The sequence below is a fragment of the Penicillium digitatum genome, chromosome 6 (assembly GCF_016767815.1).
Source record: "Penicillium digitatum chromosome 6, complete sequence".
NCBI classification, from domain to species: domain Eukaryota; kingdom Fungi; phylum Ascomycota; class Eurotiomycetes; order Eurotiales; family Aspergillaceae; genus Penicillium; species Penicillium digitatum.
In genome coordinates this window covers 2,466,994-2,489,885 of record NC_089389.1, presented here as the reverse complement: position 1 = coordinate 2,489,885, position 22,892 = coordinate 2,466,994, and the positions used below count along the sequence as shown (strand labels likewise).

The window sequence follows — 22,892 nt, the reverse complement described above, 5'->3', positions numbered from 1 at the left end:
CTGATTTTTGATATGTAGTGAAGTCAAGATTAAAAGTTTGGAAGATATCGGCGTGATTCACGACTGGGGTATTATAGTGAGCTCGATACTGCTTGGCTGCCCTATTGTGATGGAATAAGCCAGCAGTGGTAAAGATGATCACATTGCTATGCTAGTGCAACTAAAGATATCCTCATGCTTAGGAACATCTTAGTAAGGCCCCCTACCCCCGGCAACTTCAAAGGACCTCATTCCAACGGTCCCGCTCCATTTCAGCATCGGTCTCCTCCTCAGAGTCGAGACAACGCAGCCGAAGCAGCCTAAGATGGATCATTCTATCCCTCATGCCCACGAGCGTATTATAAAAATTCATAATGGAAGCGGTTGCTTCTTCGACTTCCTCAATGACTGAAGAGCCAAGATTCTCGATCAGTGCACGTCGCTGCACTCTCTGTGTCTCACGACCACGTAGCTGCTCTAGCTGCTCAAATTGATCGTCGTCCGGCGCACGAATAGGCTGAGGATCGACCACTTTTCACTGATTAGCTTGTTATTCGAAGTGCGGGTTGTTATGGGGCTCTCTCACTTGTAAAGGAGAGATGGATGGAGCTGGAAGTGGGTTAGAGGTAAGTTGGTTTTGTCTAAGCTGTAAAGAAACGAATTTTAGGGTTTCAACTCATCGCAGATCTCTGGTGTGGGCCGAATGGGTAATACCCTTGGCTCGTAAGCGCGCAATACAGTTGTAAGAGAAAGGAAAGAAGAAGGAAGTGAGAAGAGAGATTTATATGTCACAAACGCTGACTGTATCTCAACGGAGAAGTCGCATCTACAATAGAAACAGCAAGGCTTATGAAGCTATTTTAAAACTCCTTCTGCTTTAACATAGGATATCAAGAATTGAGAATGCGGAATCCAAAAAATGCGCCCAACCTTATATAGACACACTTTAAAATATATCAAAAGTGAGATATGATAAATAAAACTGGATTTACGATATCAATGAGAAAATCAATGTAAAGCGTGGTTTGACAATTTGAAAATATACAGTTACATGGCTGGGGGTGGAAGAAGATAAATCTGTGATGGGGCATCAGTCAAAATGACTTTGTGGCCAAGTGATATAAAGTGGAGGTAATTTCATCTCAAAAAACTGTCAATATCGAAGGCCAAAGTGAAAGCAAGATTATGGGAGAGGTTAAATTAAACATCTTCATGGCGTTGTTCGCAACTTCAAGAAAATTGGAAAATTGGGGACATAATCTGGAAGCTTGACATTATCGGATACAACCTTGGATCGTCCAGCATGATGTTACGATGGAAAAATAATCTAGGGACCCGTAGACCAATTATATTTGCTGATGAGAATGCTTGGAAGAATGTTCGTTGGGTGGGCTTCATTTTGAAACCCCCTATGAAATCGCCTTTAAATCGGCAACATTGACGGTCATGATTCCAGACCCCCTCCTCTAGTCGTACATAGTTTTCCTATTCAACTGCTAGAATTCGCAGGAACTGCCGGCGGACGAAACCGCAATAGTAGTTCGAGCAGTTCGTTACTATAGGTCCCAATTGGCCACTATCAGCCCCTTTGATTGTGTAGCGCGAAGTAGGAATTGAGAGAAGAGATGGATCTAGCTCACCATTGAATGAAGTGGTAGGTATCGCCATGGTTCAAAGAGAGTAGTCTAAAAGATCAAACTACTATGGGGTTAAAGGTAACGATGTTGTTCTGTGCATTTTTTAGACATTTAGACATTGAGTGCGACATTTCAAAAGTGTGCAGCTGTGGGAAACGCTGGCTTTAATTCATCGGTCAAGATAGGGATGGAGTCCTCCGGACGTGACATGCCCGAGTAGTCAATCCCCGCTGACTAGAACAAGATCTCCGGCCGTCCAAGCTCCTATAAATCTTGCGTTAGCAACTATCATCTCGTGATCGTGCTTGCTGCGACGAACCAACCGTTATGGGCATCTACTGATCCCATGTGTCCTCCCATATTGCCTCGGCAATCCGGGCATCGTGGAGCTCTTCAAACTGGAGATCGGTCATCTCCTCTATAAGTATCCCCATGCGCTGTTCTAACGCCTGTAGTATGTTTCCCATGGCGACGTTCTGTAACAACACCTGGCCCATCAGGTAGTGGGCATTTTCCATTATAAAGCAAACTTCACCGCAAATTTGGGTGCGTAGGAATGAACGCTCGGTTGCGCGAACTCGGATGCGAGTTAGCATTTCTAGATGCTCATCATTGATTGATGGAATTTGACTGTAGGTCAGCACTTGTTTGTTGTGAGCTTTCCGTTGAAAACACGACAAGGCAGAAGGTAAGATGAGGAATACAGTCTTTTCTTACTCTCGATGGCAGTGGATGACTCGAAGCTGAAAGGCTAGCACAGTTTGTCACCTTGTTGTGTTGTAGATTTTGTGGAGGCTCGATAGAATGCCTTGGATATTTACGTGAAAACGCAAAAGTGAGGGAGTAGAAGAGAAGAAGAAGAGAAGATGAATGAGGGAGTATGTTAAATAGCAGCAGCTATAAAAAAACCCCCGGGGTTTCACGAGGAAGGAGCGACTGTCATGTTGTATAAGTGTCTGCATCCTTTTTAAATTTACCTGGAAATAATGACAGAATGTTAATAGAGTAATATACCACTCCAAAACTGAGTTCTGACTGACAGCAAAGGAAAGTTATCCATGATTAGAAGTAAGAGCAATGTAAAATCGATCCATGTCAATGTTGGAAGGTAAGGACTCTGCAAAAAAATATTCAAACACGAAGCCCAGGTGACGACTTGTATTCTTCCAGCACCGTAGGGGCTACTGGAAATCAGGCCCTGCTTAGATCGAAAATGCTATTGATGGGAGAGCAATGCAAATGACTGAAGAGTATTCTTGGTCCCCAAAAGTATCTAAACCCATTGACTTTATTAAATCAGTCCTACCTATGTTCCATTGCACCTTCATCCTTATAGGACCCAGCTCTAAATCTACCGTTCTATCTCGCTTTCAACCTCGTCCGCGGAGTAGAGTGTCTACATATCTTCAAACTATTCCTTTATCGATGCTTCCAAATTTTGAAGTCAGTTCTACCTATCGAACGATGAATCGAAAGGAAGGAAGACTATGTATGGAGATGTTAAATGGCGATTAACCCTAAGCCATGGCGGAGTCTCCTGTTGGAAAGCTTGTATTCGTTCGCCTTGGATTTTCAGTTCACCACTCAACAAGTAGTCGAATCGATTTCTTTCCCCTTCTCACTCTGCTGCATCTCTTGTCAGAATAAACGCGGTTCCAGACTAGCTCTTCTAACCCAAATCCTGATGTCTCGACAGCTTCAAGGCCAGCCATGACCTCTAAGTGTCCTTTCCCCCTTCCACCGACTCGGGAAGGAGGTATATGGTAAGTTCCAGGAATGGATAATTTAAGATCACTATTTGGGCCGACTAGATGATTTCAACTTCGTCTGAAAAGATTATGACGTAAGAATTGTCTCTCAGTCCCGTGTTTAGGCACAGCAGCCTCAGCTCTACCTCACAATTCATTGAAGTGGAGGGTTTCGCCAGCTGGTGTATTTTGACTTGGATCTTTCACATAGGATAGATGATTACGCCGTTAATAGATGTCGTTCTAGTCTGGAAGACATGGATGCGAGAGTGATGAAGACAAAGGAGGAAAATTAAATAGATAGTGGGCATCTCAACAAATTACACTAACTATACTAGAGTTTGTGCGTTTTCACGAGGAAGGCGCGACTGTTTGCCGTAGCTAACAGTCATACTGCGTCTGAATTCTCATCGTGTCGTAGCAATAGCTAGATACCAACGTTCCCCCGATCTTTGTATATTAGAATAGCAGTGAGGCATAGAATAAAAATGAAGCAAAATATATTGAGCTACGCATGACTGGCGGTAGAACTAGCGTTTGATAGTGAGCTGATCGAAGATCATCTCAACAAAAACGAACAATAAAGTCAAGTTCAGTAATTTTTGAGTAGGCTGTAAAGGGTGGTTTGAGATGTATACAAAGACGTCAGGATAGATGATGTACTTTGAGTTTCATTCGTTAAGAATTTGCAATAGGTATGTCTTGGCCCAAGTGAATTTTAAAAACCTTTCCAAAAAGATATTCAAATGCCTCAATTCGACTTGTAGTATTATTCCTAGCCAGAATACAGTGACTGGCCGTAGAGAAAAGAATGCGGCAAGAAGGCTAGCCATCTATCTAGAACAAATTGGTTTGAATCTGTTGCCCTAGTTTACGAAGATGCGTGGCGGGGCACTAGTACGGATAGCCATTGGCTATTAGATGCACAACCATTCATACAATATCAAACTCCTGCTAAATTGTATGGTTGAGCTGGAAACACCGCTACCAAGGAACTAGTTTTTTTAGCTCCTTGATGTGTGGTTCTTCGTAATCATCCTTGGAGGGGTCATGCCTTTTGGGTTTGGTCCAAAGAATTATGATTTTAGGACTGGTGAAAAGTAAAGAGGGAAGAATTTCGATACAATCTCAAGTAGAACCTCCTATTGGCGTACTGATGCGGTCTCTTTTTCATGAATTGGTTGCTTAGTAGTCAGTTTTTTTCTCGTTAGCCTCGTGATTGAGCCGTGGTTAAGCATGACAAATCAAGGGAATGGAGTGTATCTCACTTAAGGCTTGATGATAAAGGTGTAAGAGCTATGGGTGAAGTAACATTTATTGGCAAGCTATAAACCAACCAATGTGTGTTAGTGTCTTGTTCTATCTTTGACGTTCTACGTAATCAATCGGATGGTAGCTTGCAGATTTGGACTCACAGGACATGAATTGTGAGATTTCTTGAAGAGAGGAGAAAAGAAAGAAGAGAGAAGATCCCGCGGGTATATTTAAATAGCAATCACTCCATAATCACTACATGAAGCGCGTTGTCGCGAGGAAGGTGCGGATTGGATCGCGAGGAAAGAGCAGACCTGCCTTGGCGACGATATTTTACGAACTGCAATTTCTCCACATCATTTCGTTGCCATTGGTAGATTATACATAATTTTAGAGTAAGCCATCATTGGTGGCAATATGATATATGATAGAAGGCGAGTGAAGGACTTTCTCAACTGAAAGTAAGAAAAAATCAATATATCACGACCTCAATAGCGGCATCCAATTTGGAGCTATAGAGTCAAATTTCAAAAAGGTAATCTCAAGATTGGCATCAACACGGCTCTGAATAGTAAAAAGGCTAAAAGAAAGTGGATTCTGGATGTCATTCTTAGTTAGTTAGAGAATTTGATACCTGTCATTTCAACCAATACATTTCTTCATACAGTCAGATTTCTGTCAGTTATGAGCCCGGAATCGTTCAATTGTAGAAACATCATTGCTGTCGTCGAAGAAGAGGTTATGAATTGACACCGAGTTAACAACCTAACGCCGAAGCAAACCCCTGAAATCGAAAATCGAAAATCTGATCGTAAGTCGATCACGACACGATCAAAACAGTTCGTCATAACAACAGATCCCCTCTCCGCGGCAACTTCCCGCGTCATACTAAAGGACATAGAGACATAGGATTCATGGCTACCCTAGATCAAGTCAATTGCTATAATGCATGATATGTGGGAGCTATACGATCCGGCAATAGAGGTGGCACCAGAACCACTGGAATTGCCAACAAAAGTACCGACAATTGAAGAGGCAAAAGAAAAATATAAGGACGACTGGTTTTAAACCAGACAATCTCTTTAAATAGATTGGGTGAACGACAACACTGCCTACACACAGAAGAAGAAGGGGTTAAACCAGGTAGTGGTTGTAATTCGTGCCACGGTTCATGCAATATACCAATCGTTCATTATTGAACATAAAACACCGTAGGAGCTGCTAAGAGATTTGCATACAAGATTTGCACCGGAGAGCGATCCTTTGTATAAAGCTAGGCTTAGTTAGCACTGGAGAACCCTAAACCAAGGGTTAGATCGAACAACTGACATCGAAAAATGGCTTATCAATCAGAAGCGCTGCAAGCGAGCAAAAATTGCAGAAGCAGAGGATGCTAGCACTCAGTTTTTGGAGGCTATCTCTCTGATGTCACCTGATTTTCAAAGTCACTGGGTGGTGCGCTTGCAAGACAAACCAGACATAGCATTCACTGAGCTTCTCAGCCGGTACAAAGCCCATTAAAAATAACCGCAGATCGTTACACACATGCATTTGTGCTCCGGTGTCGATCACCCAGCGCTTTCTGACCGGTATTTTTTGGTGTTGGATTGGCATAACAGTGGTTTGCTTGGTGGTCGGTGGCTTGCTAAGCTTTCTCTCTTTTCAGTGGAGAAGAAGCATTTGCTTGCTGCGGTGCCTTCCCCTGGCTCTGTTTCTCCTCTTGTCGCTTGTTTTCAACCCAGGCCTTCCAGGTGGGGTTAGCTTTCATAGCTTTCTCCCATTTCTGCTTCCTGGTCTGGTTGACCTCAAATGGTGAGGGTCTTTCTTCATCATGTAGATCCCAACATCTCTATGCCGGGTGTTTCCTAACCATTCTACCACACGGGCAGCTTTTCACTTCCATTGGCTGATCCTCATTGATGGCCTTAGGATTGCTTGGCTTTGCTTCTTCATACCCTTGCCACGTCGAAAAGACTGCTTGAGACGCCTTTCTAAGCGCCTGGTTTGCCGTGGGTTATGTTCCAATGGGCTTTTTACCGACTTAGAAGCTCAGTGAATGCTATGTCTGGTTTGTCTTGCAAGCGCACCACCCAGTGACTTTGAAAATCAGGTGACATCAGAGAGATAGCCTCCAAAAACTGAGTGCTAGCATCCTCTGCTTCTGCTATTTTTGCTCGCTTGCAGCGCTTCTGATTGATAAGCCATTTGTCGATATCAGTTGTTCGATCTAAACCTTGGTTTTTGTTATGGTCTAGTGGAAAAGTACGCTGTATTTCGTTCAACAATTTCAAATGTAAATGTGTCAACGAAAACTCTATCAAATTAAATATAGTAAAATCATCTATTTAGCTAGGTATCTATTTATCTTATGTCCTATTTCTCCACAACCACTACACTTTGGGGGGGGGGGGGGGGGGGGGGGGTTAGGCGTTCGAAGACGGATATTAAGCTTTGAAAGCACTCGGTTAGGTGCAAAAGGTATTAAACCGGTAGCTAAGAAGCTCTTTTTGATAGTCTCCGGTTTAAAAGCTTTCATTCGTGCGAAGGGGTATGCTTCAAGGAAATCAAGTTTATTAATATGATTAATCCCGGTACGCATTTCTATCTTAACTAGCCGGCTATATAATTGTTTAAATACCGTAAAACAGCTAATTTCTAGAGGATATAAAAGATAAGATAAATACACTAGAATATAGATTAGTATCACATTTTTTTGGTTATAAATTTCGTTAGATTTAGGTGTTAATTGAATTATTTAGTGTTACGCACTGCCTAACTGGTTACAGTTATGTTAGACGCTTTCCTGATTATACTTGCCTGTGCTGATCCTCCAACATCAACGATCTGCTTCTCAACCGAGCTGTTGCTGCGCACAGTCTTAATTCAGCCTAAGTCCTTTTGAGGGTATCGAGGAACGATGCCCGGTAGAGCGCCGAGTAGATCTATACCGCAGTATTGGTCTGCTCTTAGGTGTTGTCAAGTGATAATATAGTTCATGAGTCAACAGAGTCCAAGGGTAAACACAAGTAACAATGTATGATTGAAGACGAAGAACTAAACTAAGTACATGAGGTAGTGTCCTTATATATCTGTCGAGATGTGTGGTGCCACCCTGAGATAGGTACAAATGCCTCAATGGTGCCACCCTGAGACAGAAAAACGTTTCAGAGTTCTTCGTTTCCTACTCCCTGGGTGACTCCCCTGGAGTCACTGCTGGAGTCACGGTCACATGATGTCCTTGTTGTCCCAAAGGGTGTTGCTGATATATCGAGGTACATACACACCAAACTTTAGTCCAACTCAGGGTGGATCATGCTCTTGCTCAGTGAGCATGATCGGGACTTCCTTTTCCTTCGATACCTGGGAACGCCAGGGTATACAGTGTTGCACGTGATCTGCTGACAGATAGATCTATTGGCTCTTGGTGGCCCATCTGTGTACCCGGCGGGGCACCACTGATTGGTGACGGGTAGGTCCGTAACATTTAGCCGTTAAGTATTAAAAGCTAATACCCCCCTTTCGTACGTAAAGAAGTAGTCCGAATAAAGAGCTTTTTAAGCCAACGAAGATAAATTTTATCAGAGGTCTAGCCGTTAGGACTAACTTCGAAGCGCCAGTCCTCCAGGAGGCCCTCGAACTATGATTCAATAAAGACCTTACCTTTAAAATCATACACGGAGGAAGGGCCTAGCTAGAAGCATTTATACATTTAATCATAGTCACCTATTCACAGTTTCTAGGCTGTAAAACTGGCCTCCGACTATAGTATTCACTCCTTATAATAAACTTCGTAGTTACAGTCAATCCTATTGCAAAACTAGTCTTATCAAAGTTATAGAAATCGTAAAGGTCGATTCTATATTGAAGGATTGTCTTTTGAACTAGATTAAACCACCCCTTTAAAATCTTAGGGTCTTTACATTTCGCACGCTCGTAATTGTATCGTTTCGAGAATCGGGAGGAGAGGAGAGGACGCCTTTTAACAAAATTTTATACCCATTTCTCGCCGACGAAAAGGACCGGGGTAGTTCTACGCTTTTAAAGAAGAAGATCCGCCATTTCTCGTACTATAGAGGACTAGGGGGCTAATCCACGAGAATCCATTTTTAAAGAGATTCCTCTTCAATTTTAGTCAATTTAGAGCAATTAGCGCGGGTCTTAGCCTGAAAGGTAGTCCCACGAAGGCGCATCCGGAGGGTTAATTCGAGGATATCAAAACGGCGCGCCGCTTCATGAATAGCGCTGGTTTCTTACTTCTCAATAGCCTAGATAGCTAATAATATCCTACCGTCTCTTTCAATTGAATTTTGAGAAGATTGAGTACGAATTCGTGGCATAGTGGGTGGTCAAACTAAGTAAGATCTAATTTCTGGACGCGTTTTAGGTGGGGTGCACAGCTCGCTTACCGAATACGTTAACTAGAGATCAGATTTACGTAAAACCTGGTGATATTTGCATGGGAAATTAGGCTTTAAGAGATAAAACTCAATAATGTAACCACATCTATCATTATACGGTATTACCATGGGGTTCAGGCATAGAAAATTATTTGTGAAGGAATTTATTCAGGGTCTTGACGAGTGCCTCTTCCTAGCCTATTGTGTCATAGCATTCCATAGTTGCCGTTCAAACGCAGCATCCTCCTGCTCTTCTGTCCGTATTAGAAGGAGTTGATGGAGCAGGTTGACCATCAAATTTTCCAATCTGCGCAATGTTAACACGCCGGAAGCCGTGGCGGTATCGATCAATCTCTCCAGATACACCATCTGATGAGTAGCCTCCCGAAGTGCCACTAGCCGCAGGTAAACACGACTAGTTGCGCTCACCCTCAGCTGCGTGAGCAGCCCCAACTGCTCGTTGCTTGGGGCCAGGATTGGCTGCAGGTCAGCCACTATCTCCTTGTTAGCTTCCTGTTTAACCAACAATTGGAACGGTGAATCAAAGGGTCTCGGGGTCCAGAAATCTCACTGGTTGGTTCCAAAATTTGATTTTGGAAGTGCGGGACGTTGAGGATGGAAGAAAGGAGAAGAGAGATTTTGTAGGAGGTGTCAAGACCATAACCTATTGCGAGAGAATGTGCGTTTTCGCGTGGAAGGTGCGACCCTCACCCCCAAAACAGAAGGTCATACCCAGACAAGATGCCAAAGCCTCCCCGATGTGCACGGCCTAGCGAAGGGTCAAATTATGCATACCAAGAAACAAAATTTAAACTCAAGTGATATTTAATAGGGAGATAGCTAAAGTGCAATTTCAACAAAATGCAATGGTAAAGTAAGACTTCGTTACATGAGCCTGAAAAAAGAACTCGAAACGGAAATCTGATCCAAGATGTCTATGATACCCTCCAGGGGTCAGTATCCAGATCTTTCGTATTAAGAACCAAGAAATCTCGAGATTCTGGTGTACACAAAAAATTATCTCGCCTAAATTGAAGTGAAATGGCATTCAGGAGGCTATCCGTGACATGGAGAGGAGAGTTTGCATCTCGTTGGCCAGTGTATGTGGTTGACAAATCATATGTCTGATAAGCGAACAGGCATATACATCCTTCGTTTTGTCACTATGTAGGTCTTCAATTGAGCACCGAATGGTGAGACAAGACTTAGGTTCTCTCTTTGTAGCTGTCCCAGCAACCACATAAAGGTGCCTTTGGCAAATGGGCAACAGCTCGTAGTTTAGCCAGGCATCTTTATTTAATGTCTGCATTTTTTTCTAGACCTAGCATCAGCAAACTACCAGACTGTGAAAGAATTATCAGTTCCACACGCGTCAATACTGATACCCGGAGCACAGACCAGCCACTCCAGGTGTCCTGGAGGACTTCACAGCAATAGTAGTCCTCGCCTGTCCCTTCAAATTCCATATCCAACTAGTAAAACCCCTTACTGCTACGTGCAGCGCAAAAAATTGCCCATCTACCGTGCGCGTTTTTCCAAAGTTGACTGCAGATTACAGATGACGTTGGGACTAAGTTTATCACGTGGGTGAATCCATGGCGAAATTTACTCGCACGTGGGAAGCTCGTGCCCGCCCCACCCGTGAACGATGACGGCATAGCTAAGCAAGTTTCGTGTATTAGACCGTAAATTTAATTCCATTCTGAAGTTTAAGACACTCTGTTCCTAGGGGCAGAATTTAAATGGCTTAACCCAATGGAGATCAAATTGGTTTACGGTATAGCCGTGACGCACTACAAATAAACCAGGTCCGAAAACCCACTAAATCCGGTATTGTGACATTTTATTTACATTCAATATCACAATCTCGTCTGCATAGTTCATGATGAGTGTTCTGGATTTTGGAAGTCTACGCCAACAAGTAGTGATACAACTCTCCAATCATTCTTCCACCCCGATGATCTCACCGAGTCATTACTTATAATCCTATTCTTTTTTTTTTTGACTTAACTTACTAGCGTGGCATCGACAATTGAGGCTTTCTGCTTCTGTGTCCCAGCCTCGGCCTCCATGTCTTGGAGCTGTTGCAATCAGTCTACTTGCTCATAGAGAGTGATGTTTGACTCTTCGATGGTACAGACGAGCAAATTTACATGCTTTACCGCTGTACGGTACGTTCCAGTAGCACTATAAGGCGCGTAGACGAAGATTTGTGTACTCGTTACATGCATCCTGTCGCAAGACCATGCTGAAGACTCGTTGTTGGTGGTGCATGATCCATGGGTTGTGGCTACATCAGAGTCGATACCACTATAACGCACTGCTCCACATATTATACATCACTACTGAGAAACGTTTTGTCGACAAATTAATATCTATTGAGATGTTAAGATTGGGGTAAGATGCGCTATTGTAGAAGAACAAAAAAAAAATGAGACAGTAGAAAAGAACTCACAATGACGATCAGAATAACTTTTGTTTAATCTAAAAGGTTAAAGTAAGGCTAGTGGTGGCTAGCCAGTATATCCTTAGAGGTGAAAATTACCTTATCGACACGTTCAAAGTTTATGAAAGTGACGGCACATGAATACAGAGATAGTTAGAAAACACAGCCTAGTGGCATTATCAAAAGGGCTCTTAAGATAATGACCTTCATAGCAAGAAACGTCAAACGGATGGGATTTCAAGAGGCCCCCGCTAGTGTTCTTTGAGTAACCTTCTCAGCCAATGGTCTCCCAGATCGAAGACTCCACCCATTTATCAATCTTCCCTTGGATCCACAGCCCAAATAACCCGTCCAAAAGACCTAGCATTCTTTGCTCCAAGGTTAGAAGCATGGCCGGGATTGAATGAGACCAGCGTGGGACGTCTCCCGCGTAGAGATTTGTTAGCCCTGCGCTGATACCCATGATCATCTTAGTCTCCTGCAATATGCTTTGACAGGCGTATTCTCGCTGATCTGCGCGCACTCGTAGCTGCAGAAGCTGCTCGAGTTGTTCATCATTTGGTGTCGGGATCGACATTCTATTAGCCACTTTTTTATTTTAGCCTTGCATTTATGTCACAATTGTGGATAGAGTAAAGTCTCACTGTTGGTGAAATAATCCGGTAGCTTTGATAGCGAATGATAGAAGTTTCAACCTGTGACTTAGAAAGTGATGATTAGCCTTTAGTCTCAAAAACCTTGTTATTTTGCTGCCGAGGCTTACTTTTGGGATAGCACCAAGGCTGTGGTGCCAAGTGTGATGGTCAAAGGAAGACGAGATTTGGGCTGACTGGGAGGATCACAAATAACCTTTTATTTGGGAAACCAGATTTCTACTAACATGTTGTTGCGATTTCTCGCCCCAAAAAGGAAAAAGCAAATCGGGTGAATGCTAATGGGTGTTTTTAAAAGCGATAGTCAACTCTAATACGTTCGAAACTATATCTTTTGGCACACTGATCACATCGATGGTAATCAAAATTTGAGTCCAACGGGACATTTGAAATGGTAGCCTGAGAAAGGATATTCAGAAGTGAGGGTTAATTGAAATCAAATTCAGTTGGTAGATTTGTTGTTTTCTTTCGAAGAAGATTCCCCCTAAACTCCTTGGTATCGCACCAGACTCTAGTCAGCATTCAAAATGTTTTAATCGGGTTAAGTCTCGGTTGCGATGCCCATAGTCACTTAACTTTGAGCGAATCTTCTACTAGACCCGTCATTGCTTCGTAGCAATCTGAGAGGAGACAGAAGCCCAAGCAAAAAACCAATTGTTGAGGTCTGTACCCTGGAAGAGAACTTTCACTCTGATTTTTGATAGTCGCAATTGTTTGAGCTCTCACTCCAATTTTACAAATATCTCCTGCCAGCGGAAACACAGAGTGTCAAAATACGTTAGTTTTTCAGTCTTGATAAATTTTTATAGGACTAAGTATACACTGAGTAGATGGTTTTAACAAGGTTAGGAACATCTTAGATGTCAATGCGTTCATTGTTAAACTATATGGATGATAGATTCATATTACTTGTTTCTCTGCTTCTACTCTAAATTGTCTGAACGAAAAGTTAGATAAAAGTAAGAGGCAGTGATCTGGGCTGGACAACGAAGAATTGAACACTAATGTGAACCCTGTTTGCCTCCTGGCATACCTTAGGCTTCAGGTGGCCAGCTTGGTTTTCCTCTGTGGTGTAGTGAACTGCGCACCATAAGATTTAAATTTTTTAAGTCAACGTGAAGTTGGGGTAAAATATCTTTGTGGCTGCCCAAATTTAGTCAATTTATTTGTAGCTAGCATAGCATTAAATAAGATTCTAGTTGCAACCAGCTATCTCCTGGCCTAAAAAAAAGTGTTCCTATTCCTTTAGGATCTCTATAACACAGGCACTTAATGAAATCAAATTTTGGTTGTTGCAATGAAACAAACTAGCTTAGGCCAGCCTAGAAATAGAAATGGTGGAGTAAGGACATCTTGATTTTATGTAGAGAGAGATCAAAATTAGTGACAGATGACTCGGTTATTGCAAGTCCTCAACAAAGCCTAATTGCAAGATTCATGCGAAGAACGACTACAACATGAGAATGCAAGGTAGAATGCCCAAAGAGATAAGGGAATAGAAAGTCATTGCTCCTGGGCTTTGTGTATTCAAGATTAAACGCCCTGTTGTTCTATCTGCTTCTCTTAATACCCATAATACTCTCCTCGGCCCGCTTTGCCTGGCAGTGCCGAAAATTTAACAACCTTGAACTTGCGATAATGGATACATTGATCCTCACTTGAATCGGAAAATTCAAGTAGAATCTCCATCTAGCACTATAAGTGGCAGTGATCAACACTAGGCTTTTGGCCAATTCTATATTGTTGAAGTGTCCCTAATACATGGGAACGTGTCCGTTATTACTGTCTCAGATCACGCCTTCGTATCAAAATCAACTGGATTTAATAGTCATCCTTGGAACCAGTTAGAAATTGTTGCTCCCATCGCCAATCTCCAGACTAAGCCCCATTTACCGGTTTGCACCCAGGTTACGGGAGCTTATGTCTATGTTTTGTTGTATATTCTATTCTGGTGGCTATGTAACGCCTAAGCGACGGTAAAGTTACGCGCAAGCAATAAGAGCGTATGCACGACGTACTACATCTTTTGCACATTTACCTCCTGCTATCGACGTCCAAGTAACGTCCGACTGACGGGACCCTAAGTATAACTCTATTATATCTGTGGCACTCTTAGCTTGTGCTATTGATGGCCAGTTAACGTCTAAGTAACGTCTAACTGATGGGAGCTCGTATACAAGCTGGACATTGTATCTTTTCTATAGACAGTAAGTATAGCGCCTACTACGATGAATTTCACGTAGGTGGGGGACGAAACGCATATAATGCGTTTTAGGCAACGATCACATCTTACCCTCTTTCATCTTGCAAGAACCACATCTCACGGTAACTATCTATCTGACCACCCTTCCACCCACCCACCATGGAATCCAAAATGTCCAGGAGCGGTGAACCTAACATTCAACATGTGAAAGAGACGAAATTTCCATGTCCTGTGTGCAAAGGTCGGAAGTTTAGGTCCGAGCAAGGTTTTGGTGATCATCTGAAAAACGTGCACAACATATTTACATGTCTGAGATGTGACGCAATCTACGCATCTAGAGATGACTTAGCTCGCCACAGAAGCGAAACAAAACACAAACTGATACGCGATAAGCTGGGAGACAATGGCGCACCGGTATTCCGCAGTGTCTCCTCGCCCGCAGCAACAAACACATCATCTACTCAGGTGCCTGAGCTGCTCTGTTTACCACCATCCCCGGCCCGTCGATCAACTTCCCAGACCCATCAACCAGCTGCAGAGACCTGCAGATTAGCTTCACAGAAGTATCTATCAAACAAGGAGGCCCCTCAATCACCCACACACCCTCAAGAGCTTGAGCGGGACCGGCCCGCACGTGGTCACGTACAAAACCGATTCCATCAACCACAAAATCAAGACTTCGAACCCCAGGCAGAGGTCCCTCAAGTCCCAGTGGGGTTCTCTCGAGCAGCTTCTCAGATCCATCAAGTACCCTCTCAGATCAGTCAGACACCACCTCGGGTCTACCATACACCAAGTCAGATTAATCAAGCCCCCACTCGGCGTATCAAGACCCAGGTACCAGTCAATCAATCCCCAGTTCAGACCTCTCAGCTCCCATTAAAGAGCTCTAAGTTGCAGCAAGTGCAAGGCTCTCGCCAAGTGGAGGGTTCTCAGTCACTTCAACTCTCGCAGTCTGGGGTGAAAGACCTTCATTCTCCAGCTCAAGACACTCCGTCTCCAGTTCAAATCTCCGAAGAAATGGATCGAATTTCCCAATCCTCAATGCAACTATCCGCTCCAGGTGGCACAACATCCTCAACCCCAGCAACAAACACCACAACCCCCTCCCTATTTATCCCACCCACAACGTCAATCCCAACCTTCTCACTAGTCTACCACAATACGAAACATCGCTGGGCCGACCTCGAACCACTCGAACAGACCCTAATCCTCAAATATCTCCTGGGAAGATGCCACACCCAACAACGTCTCCATTGCCAAGGCTACAACACTCCCAAAACCATCGACACAACGCCATGTCTCAAACGCGGCGAACCACACCAAGCCCACACATGCACCCGAAGCCCAACTCACCGAAAAGCCATCGTCATGGGCTGCAAAATAATTGAAACAACCCTCTGCACCAGCGAACTAGCCTTCATAACCGCAATCGACTTCCTCACCGGTGAAGTCCTGATTAACAGCTACGTGGCACCAACGGCGCCAGTGACGAACTGGCTGACCCCCGTGAGCGGGATAACACCTGAAAAAATGGACGCAGCAGTGACGAACGGCAAAGCGTTCAGATCGAATGTCGACGCGCGTCACGCACTGCAGACGTTCCTCAATTGTGATACTGTGCTCATTGGACATGCGCTTCACCACGATCTCCGGACGTTGGATTTGATTCATGGCCGGATTGTGGATACGTCAGTCGTTACGGCTGAGGCTGTTTTTTCGAATTTTGCGGCGAAGACGGTGTTGCCTCGGGTTTGGGAGCTGAAGGCTCTTGCGCAGGAGCTGATTGGGATTGAGATCCAGACTAGTGCTGAGGGACATCACTCGCTTGAGGATGTGTTGGCCACGAGGGAGATTTTGATTTGGTGTTTGCGGGGTCCGGGGTGTCTCAAGGCTTGGGCGGAGAAGTCTCGAAGTTCGTATGAGATTTTGAAGCAGCAGAGAGGCGAACAGAAGAAAAATGTGAGGAAAAAGGGGAAGAAAGCTGGACGTCATTCGTCAGGCAGGGGTAACGGCAAGAAGAAGCCTGTTGCAAAATGAGAGGGTCTCAACTCTGATGGCCCTGATATTGAAGGGTGAGCTGAGCTAGGGGAGGGATGGCGAAGGAGGCAATTCCCCATCCTCGTCAATCACCGCCAGTCTGACCAAGGGTTCGACCAAGGATGATGACCAGTTGGGGGATCGGCAGGAAGATATGGTGCTTTCTTGAACTGTTTGATTTGTGAAAGTGATTTGATTATCTCTGTTTTTTTAATCTTAAATGCACAGCATGTAAAGGGATAAACACCACCCTGTGGTACGTAGAAACGCAGACAGGTAATTAAGGGTTATCACTGTTGAAAACAGAAACCACTTAGAAGACAAAGGAAACATGGAAACATATCAATACTGGGGATAGGGGGAATTAAACGCCAAATTTAGAAGAACAGGCAAAAAAATGGACAGGCAAAGCTCAAGCAAAAACATTGAAAACACGCCAATAGGAATAAAACTGCTTCTAAAAATCAATGTAGAAGTAACATAATGGATGTGGATGGGGATATCACCTCAACCTTCTCTATGCAGGCATCCAACAGCTCAAACCCCAAAATCCAAGGCAAAAAAACCTTGGCCTTGGGGAGAATGTATCGCAAGGCGAATAAAGTGTTCTAGAGAACGCTCCGACTTGCCTAGCTGCGACTTGCCACACTTGCACGGCTGGGATTCGTGCGACTAGGCTCGTCTTCCTCAAGAACATCACTTAGACGCGTGGGGTGGCGATGGCGTGGTGTCATGGACTCCCACCCAGTGCCAGGACCCCAGCCGGCGCCGCTGTAGTCTGCAGTGGAGGTGGGCGCAGACGGAGGGGCGGAAGAGGCGGCAGAACTGTGCGCGCCGCCCGGCATGTGGAGACCGCCTGGTGGGGAGTGGCCAGGCTCTTCGCTTCCCTCTGAGGGGGCCCCAGGTGGGTAGCTTAACGAACTGCCGTGCTGGTCGTGGGAGAAGTGGGCATATTCTTCGTCACCCGCTTCGCTGCTGCCAACGTAGGAGCGCGCATCGGGTTCTGAGGTTGCGAGGCCAGGGTATGGGACACTCGTGTTTTCATGCTCATAGAGTGAAGTCGGGTAGGGGGGTTTTGAGGTAGGGGGGTCGACCTTTTGGGGTTCGATGAAAGTGTTGGACCCTGTGGGGGACACCGGCGTGCCGTCTTTATAGTATGGTCCGGCTGCGCTTCCTGCAGACTTGCCATGATATGCATCGGTGCCCACGGTTGTGGCTGTCGGTCCACCCGGGTATGGGCCCTCCCGGGTCTGCGGGCGAGTGGTGTTATGACGACTAGGTAGGCCAGAAACCATGGGCACAACCTGAACGCCTCCAACGAGGGTGGGCTCTCCATTGCGCAAGGAGTTGGTTCGGTCTCGCTCTTCTTGTTCACGACGGCCAAGCTCCTCCCAGGCACGCTGTGCCTCCTCCTTTGAAATGTGGAGTTCGCGGCGCACCTCTTTCAGCAGTTCCTCGGCCTTGATTTTGTCCTTTTCAGATTGCTGGGCGGCAGAAAATGCATCGGTTCGGCCTTGCCGTTCTTCTTTGAGCTGGCGTTCCAGGTCTGCCTGTACTTCCTTCGAGCGTTCTTGTTCAGCACGGGTGTCGAAAAACCAACGCTGGAATTTCCGTTCGGAGGAGGCTCGTAGGCGTTGCAGTTCTACCACAGCATGGAATAGATTGGCTCCAGCGGCGGACAAGTCTGTAATCTGTCGAGCCAGTTGCTGGCTAATCGGATCACGCTCAAGATCATCATTGTTTTGCTCGAGCTTGCGCATCCAGTAACTGGTGAGACCCTCCCAGTGCGAAGAAAGCGTTTCCCATCGCTCAAACGCATGTGGAAACCCAACTCGTTTCGGCTGCCGAAGAGCTTGGGGAGCACCAGGCTGTCCTGCGGGTAGTGCCTGGGCCGATTTGGAGAGCCCACTGGGTCTGGGTTGACCTCCGATTTCCGCCGCACTTTGCGAGCGACCACGCTGGAGCTGTTGAGGCTGCTGACCAGTTGCTTGTGTCGGTCGTGACTGGTTAGGCACTTGCCTAGTCGTGGCAGTCAGTGGTACACTCTGGTATTCTGGTAGTCGAGTACTCGGTGCAGCATCTACTGCGGGGCGGTAACCGGATGGTGGCCCCGAGGCAACAGGCATGGTTTGGGACTGTCCTTCGGGGCCCCTTGGTGGTCGTGGGGCTCTGGTTCTTGGTTGGGGGAGATTTTCGGCGGCAACACCAGCAGCGTACTGTTGGACTTGGGGTTGAGCCTGAGCCTGGGCTTGGGCCTCAGCTTGAGCTTGAGCTTGTCGTTCTTGCCCCAGTTGTTGTCGTTCCATTTCCTGCTGTTCCCTCTCTCGGGCCTCGTTTTCCGCTTTGCGGCGAGCCTCTCGATCTCGACGTTGTCTCATTATATCAGTAGGTGTCCTCATCCCGCTCGGTGGCTGTGATGTCCCTGAAATGGGAGTCTGGGGCACACGGGTTTCGCCATTTTGAACACGGCTACTGCCCACAGGGCCAGCAGGGCCAGCGACGCCTACCATATCTGACATAGAAGCATTCACCTCTTCCCAGTCAGTGGATAGCTGCAGTGGTCCACGTATAGCTTCCTCGAGAGCGAAAAGGATTGCCGACGCGGTGCGCGACGAGACTCCGGTGGTTCTCTGGGGCCAGTATGAGGAATTGAGGAGCTGATACGGGTCGTCGATTGTAGACCCGTTTTCATCGGTCTCTGCTTCGGAAAGGGCCGGCTGTAGGTGTGCAATGCCACGGGCTGGGGTGCGTTGCACAGAGACCGGGGTTAGACGCGCCGGTTGGGGTCGATTTGGGAGTGGATCCGGGGCGCGTGAAGAGACCGCTCGACGGTGGAGTGATTGGCGGACCTCTGTTTGGCGAGGGATACGACGTAAGGGACGCTGAGAGTCAGAAGCGCTTGGGAGTCGAAATTGGGAATCGGCTAAAGCAGAAGGGCGTTGCACAGCCGGCTGGCGTTGCCGCGCAAAGGTCGTTAACGTTGATGGATCGTCAGAGTTGTGCGCTTCGTCAGACACTTTTGGGATTTGTCGAGACACCTCTAAAAATGGACGATAAAATTGCGGATTGGACGACAATATGAGTGTTGCGTCACTAGCGGATCTCAAGGATAGCGATCGCAAAATGACCGATCGCTCAGAGTTGGACGGTTGACAGCCCCAACGGCTGTACAAAACAATGCTCAATGCACAATATAATGTAATTGAGAGAAAAGCAGAGGCAATTCGGAATTAGGAGTTGTGAAAGGACGAAAAAGGGTTGGAGTGCGAGGTGGCTGGTTAATTGAGATGGCTGGGGTTGCCGCAGTTGGAGCTGCAGCGCGCCAAACGTGTCTCGGGGATGAAGCGTCAACACTCAAAAGTCCAGCTGCCTGGACTTATATTCGAAATTTTAAAAGAGATGAAACGGAATCATCACGTTGAGAGGAAGACGGGTCACCTTCATTCTACGGCAGGAATGCCAACGCAGCTCCTGCCTTAATTAGCCCCGACGTCAATGCTTTTCGTGTCTCTTTGCTTTTTTTTTGGGGGGGGGGGGGTGTTTTTCTCGGGGATCCATGCAGATTACGGAGTAGATCCCAAGTTATCCAGTCCTTCCGAGGCAGTATGTTAAATCTCCATATTCTAATGTCATACGGCTAGATCATAACATCGTTGCGCAACCAATTCGGAGGGAAGCTACACTGGAACTGCGAAGTCGAATTGTCCACAGCTATGCAATTTTGAGACTGCATTGGGACTATTGTAGAGGTCCATAAGAGAAATCCCTCAAGGGCTACGTAATTTGCTGAACTCGCGACTTTTAGTTTGGCAGTGCCATGACTTGCGCGGCTAACAAGGAACTAAATACACTAAAGATGTCATGATGCGTTGGCAGATCATTGGGTTTGGCAGTTTTGGGCTCCAATATATATTTCATGATGTAACTCGAACCGTTGCCTATAGCGTAGTCTAGATATCACCCTACTGTGTTCAAGTAAGGTGATTTTGTTTTTACAGTTCATAATCTTTACAGGAATATACATAAATCTTGGTTCGGCTTCATTCCACTGGTTCATTTCCGCGCCCACTGTGGTTCTTTTGGAACAAGAACTACTTTCCCCACAGTTGGCAACCGTGGTGTTGTCTCATCAAGGCTCAACTTCGGCATTGCAAGTGATGGTTAAACATCTATATACCTACAAGGGATTGTTGCATTGATCTACTTCTCTACATCTACCATGACTAAGATGGGATATCAAATCCACATGAGTGTGATACTGCTCAGCATCTCACCACAATGACGTCACCTTCAGCCTTGGAAGGGGGTTCCCGAGGCGATGACAAAGCAAAGAGAGTTCGCCCAACCTTCAAAAAGTGGAAAACAAAAGATCCAGCTGCCTTGGCATGTACTCTAATCTTGAACCCCTCAACCGACAAATCTCTACTCCGTCATGAAAGTGCGAATATGAATAGATATCTCTAGGTCCTTTCAATCCCATAGAGCACGGGAATAGATCGACATTGGTGTGGTGACCCAAAGAGTTAGGCTTCAGTTGTCACAGCGGATGCAGAAAATCCAAGCAGGGCGTTGTGACTAGAGGTGGTCTGTGCACGACCAAAACACCCACACAAACCACAACATAGGCCACTTTTGCCAACCTCTGGCGGTTTTAGGCTAGTCATTTTGAGCATCGGGAATCGAACCAACTGGCTTCGAAATACAGATTTGCTGGAATTTTAGTGATTATTCTCTCGAAGACAGTGATTGTCTAAGCTGTTTACATAACCCTATAGGTCCTCAGGTCTGGAATCCCACTGAGACAAAACTAGAAGCGAGTACCAAATTTCACCTATGGTGGTTGTGTGGACTATGACTTCCTCAAGCAGCTTGCGAGCTCAAATGGTACCAATGCATCTGCACTGAAGGATAGAAGCGACTTCCCAAGCCAAATAAATAGCTCTTTGAGTTTGCCCAGACCGATCAGAAGCGGACATGGGCTTCGCCACGAAGACTCCCTCGGTGCGAATGTCAAAGCGCTCCTGTGGGCCATTCCAGTTCTTCCCTAAGATAGTAGATCTATCTACGGAGTACGTGGATAGTTATTCATGCATCCTAGCTGGCACAGCTCCTTAGCTATCCCCAATACCAATACCTAAAGCCAGGAGGCCGCCAATACAAGACCCCACTGAGACCACAACGAGACACCCAAACAAACACGAGCGCTCCAGAAGGATTCCGTACTACAACGTCAGCAAGATTAACACCCCTGCCCAAAGCCTGGAACCCAGGAGCAAATGAGCAGCAAGGGCCACGCTGGAATCGGAAATTTTGACATCTCAGTCGGGCCGGGGAAGGACTTCTCGCAGCGCCGCGGACGCACAAATACGAAACCCGGAAAGTCTCTCAAAGTCCAGTATTGAGGTAGGTTTCAAACATGCCTTGCAGTCTGTGACTTAGCTCCACGAGAGGTTGAGTGCTTTGGATCGGGGGTGTTTCAGTTGTGTCCAGGACCTTGGTGTTGCAACTTTTGGCCAATTATGGAAGTGTGTTTTGCGAGACACTTCCGGGGATTGACATGGGTTGTCCTTTGGGAAGGGATCTGTTCTAGGTCTGCGTACAAAGGAAGATGGGTTGTGATGATCATCGTCGATATTCATCTTGATTCTGCTTCTTTCCGTTTCTGATCTTAGATGCTGTTCTCGATCCAGGCGTTTCCACTATCGAGAGAGTTCAATGATCTTTGAATGATGTTCAATTGTTTTGGGGCATCCCTTTTGTAAAAGCTAGGAATCGGTGAATAGGGGTATGTTGTACTCCAGTTGCTGCTAGTCCACTGTGAACAAGTCTATTCGAAACTCTATATCTCCACTCAACATCCAATGACTAAAGAATGTGATTGCGAGGACAGGAGGCGAGGGTTTCTGCAGTCACTGCGTCGACGAGGACTTAATCGCTCAAAGATCGCGCACAGTGCATGAACTGGACGATTAAGAGGAGTTGGGCCTGCAGATCATCGGTGCCACTTGGGGATGTGTCGATATTTATACCTGGGCGGGATAGCTGCACTTCGGCTGTAAGTAAAGCGGGATGCATGCAAGTCGCTCGATGGAATGTGGGGCTTATTGGCCTCGCTGAACAGATGTCTCTGGCTTGGCTTGGTTTGTTTATTTTGGTCTGCTTGAAGGCTTGCATAATTACAAGAATGTAGAGTGATAAGAATACTGGGTGTATTAAAACATGAAGCTTGAAGCCCATGAGAGAGAGCGATCTCTGAAATTAGATTCAGCAAAAGGCGAAATATCTGGACAGGCTTGAAGTGAATTTGAATGGTCAGATCATAAAACGATCAAACAAAATGTTCTTCGATAAACCAATGGCAGCACAATGGCAGTATTACAGATGCACAAAATTTGTGATCTATCTACTGTCAGGGTATACCTCGGACCCTCGAGTTTCCGAACATCCTCTCTGTGGAAAAGATATGATGGCTCATCCGAGCACTGATTTAGTAAGAAACCAGGGTAAAACTAGGAGAGAATTACTAGCAGCACAA

The 22,892-nt window shown here is 45.7% G+C and overlaps 3 protein-coding genes across 3 annotated transcripts; 1 reads left to right on the top strand and 2 right to left on the bottom strand.

Annotated features, from left to right (window-relative positions):
• Positions 1 to 1,951: 1,951 nt before the first annotated feature.
• Pdw03_5893 (uncharacterized protein) lies at positions 1,952 to 2,212 on the bottom strand (the record flags this gene model as incomplete). The annotated part of the gene is made up of 1 exon (XM_066101194.1): positions 1,952 to 2,212. One exon carries the CDS (start codon positions 2,210 to 2,212, stop codon positions 1,952 to 1,954), a length of 261 nt encoding a protein of 86 aa, XP_065958134.1.
• A 12,264-nt stretch (positions 2,213 to 14,476) lies between these two features.
• Pdw03_5892 (RNA exonuclease, putative) lies at positions 14,477 to 16,357 on the top strand (the record flags this gene model as incomplete). The annotated part of the gene is made up of 1 exon (XM_014682884.2): positions 14,477 to 16,357. The coding sequence occupies one exon, from the start codon at positions 14,477 to 14,479 to the stop codon at positions 16,355 to 16,357; it is 1,881 nt and encodes a 626-aa protein (XP_014538370.2).
• A 629-nt stretch (positions 16,358 to 16,986) lies between these two features.
• Positions 16,987 to 19,801, bottom strand: Pdw03_5891 (meroterpenoid PM-122-9-9849; the record flags this gene model as incomplete). The annotated part of the gene is made up of 2 exons (XM_014682883.2): positions 16,987 to 19,522; positions 19,764 to 19,801. 2 exons carry the CDS (start codon positions 19,799 to 19,801, stop codon positions 16,987 to 16,989), a joined length of 2,574 nt encoding a protein of 857 aa, XP_014538369.2.
• Positions 19,802 to 22,892: the final 3,091 nt, after the last annotated feature.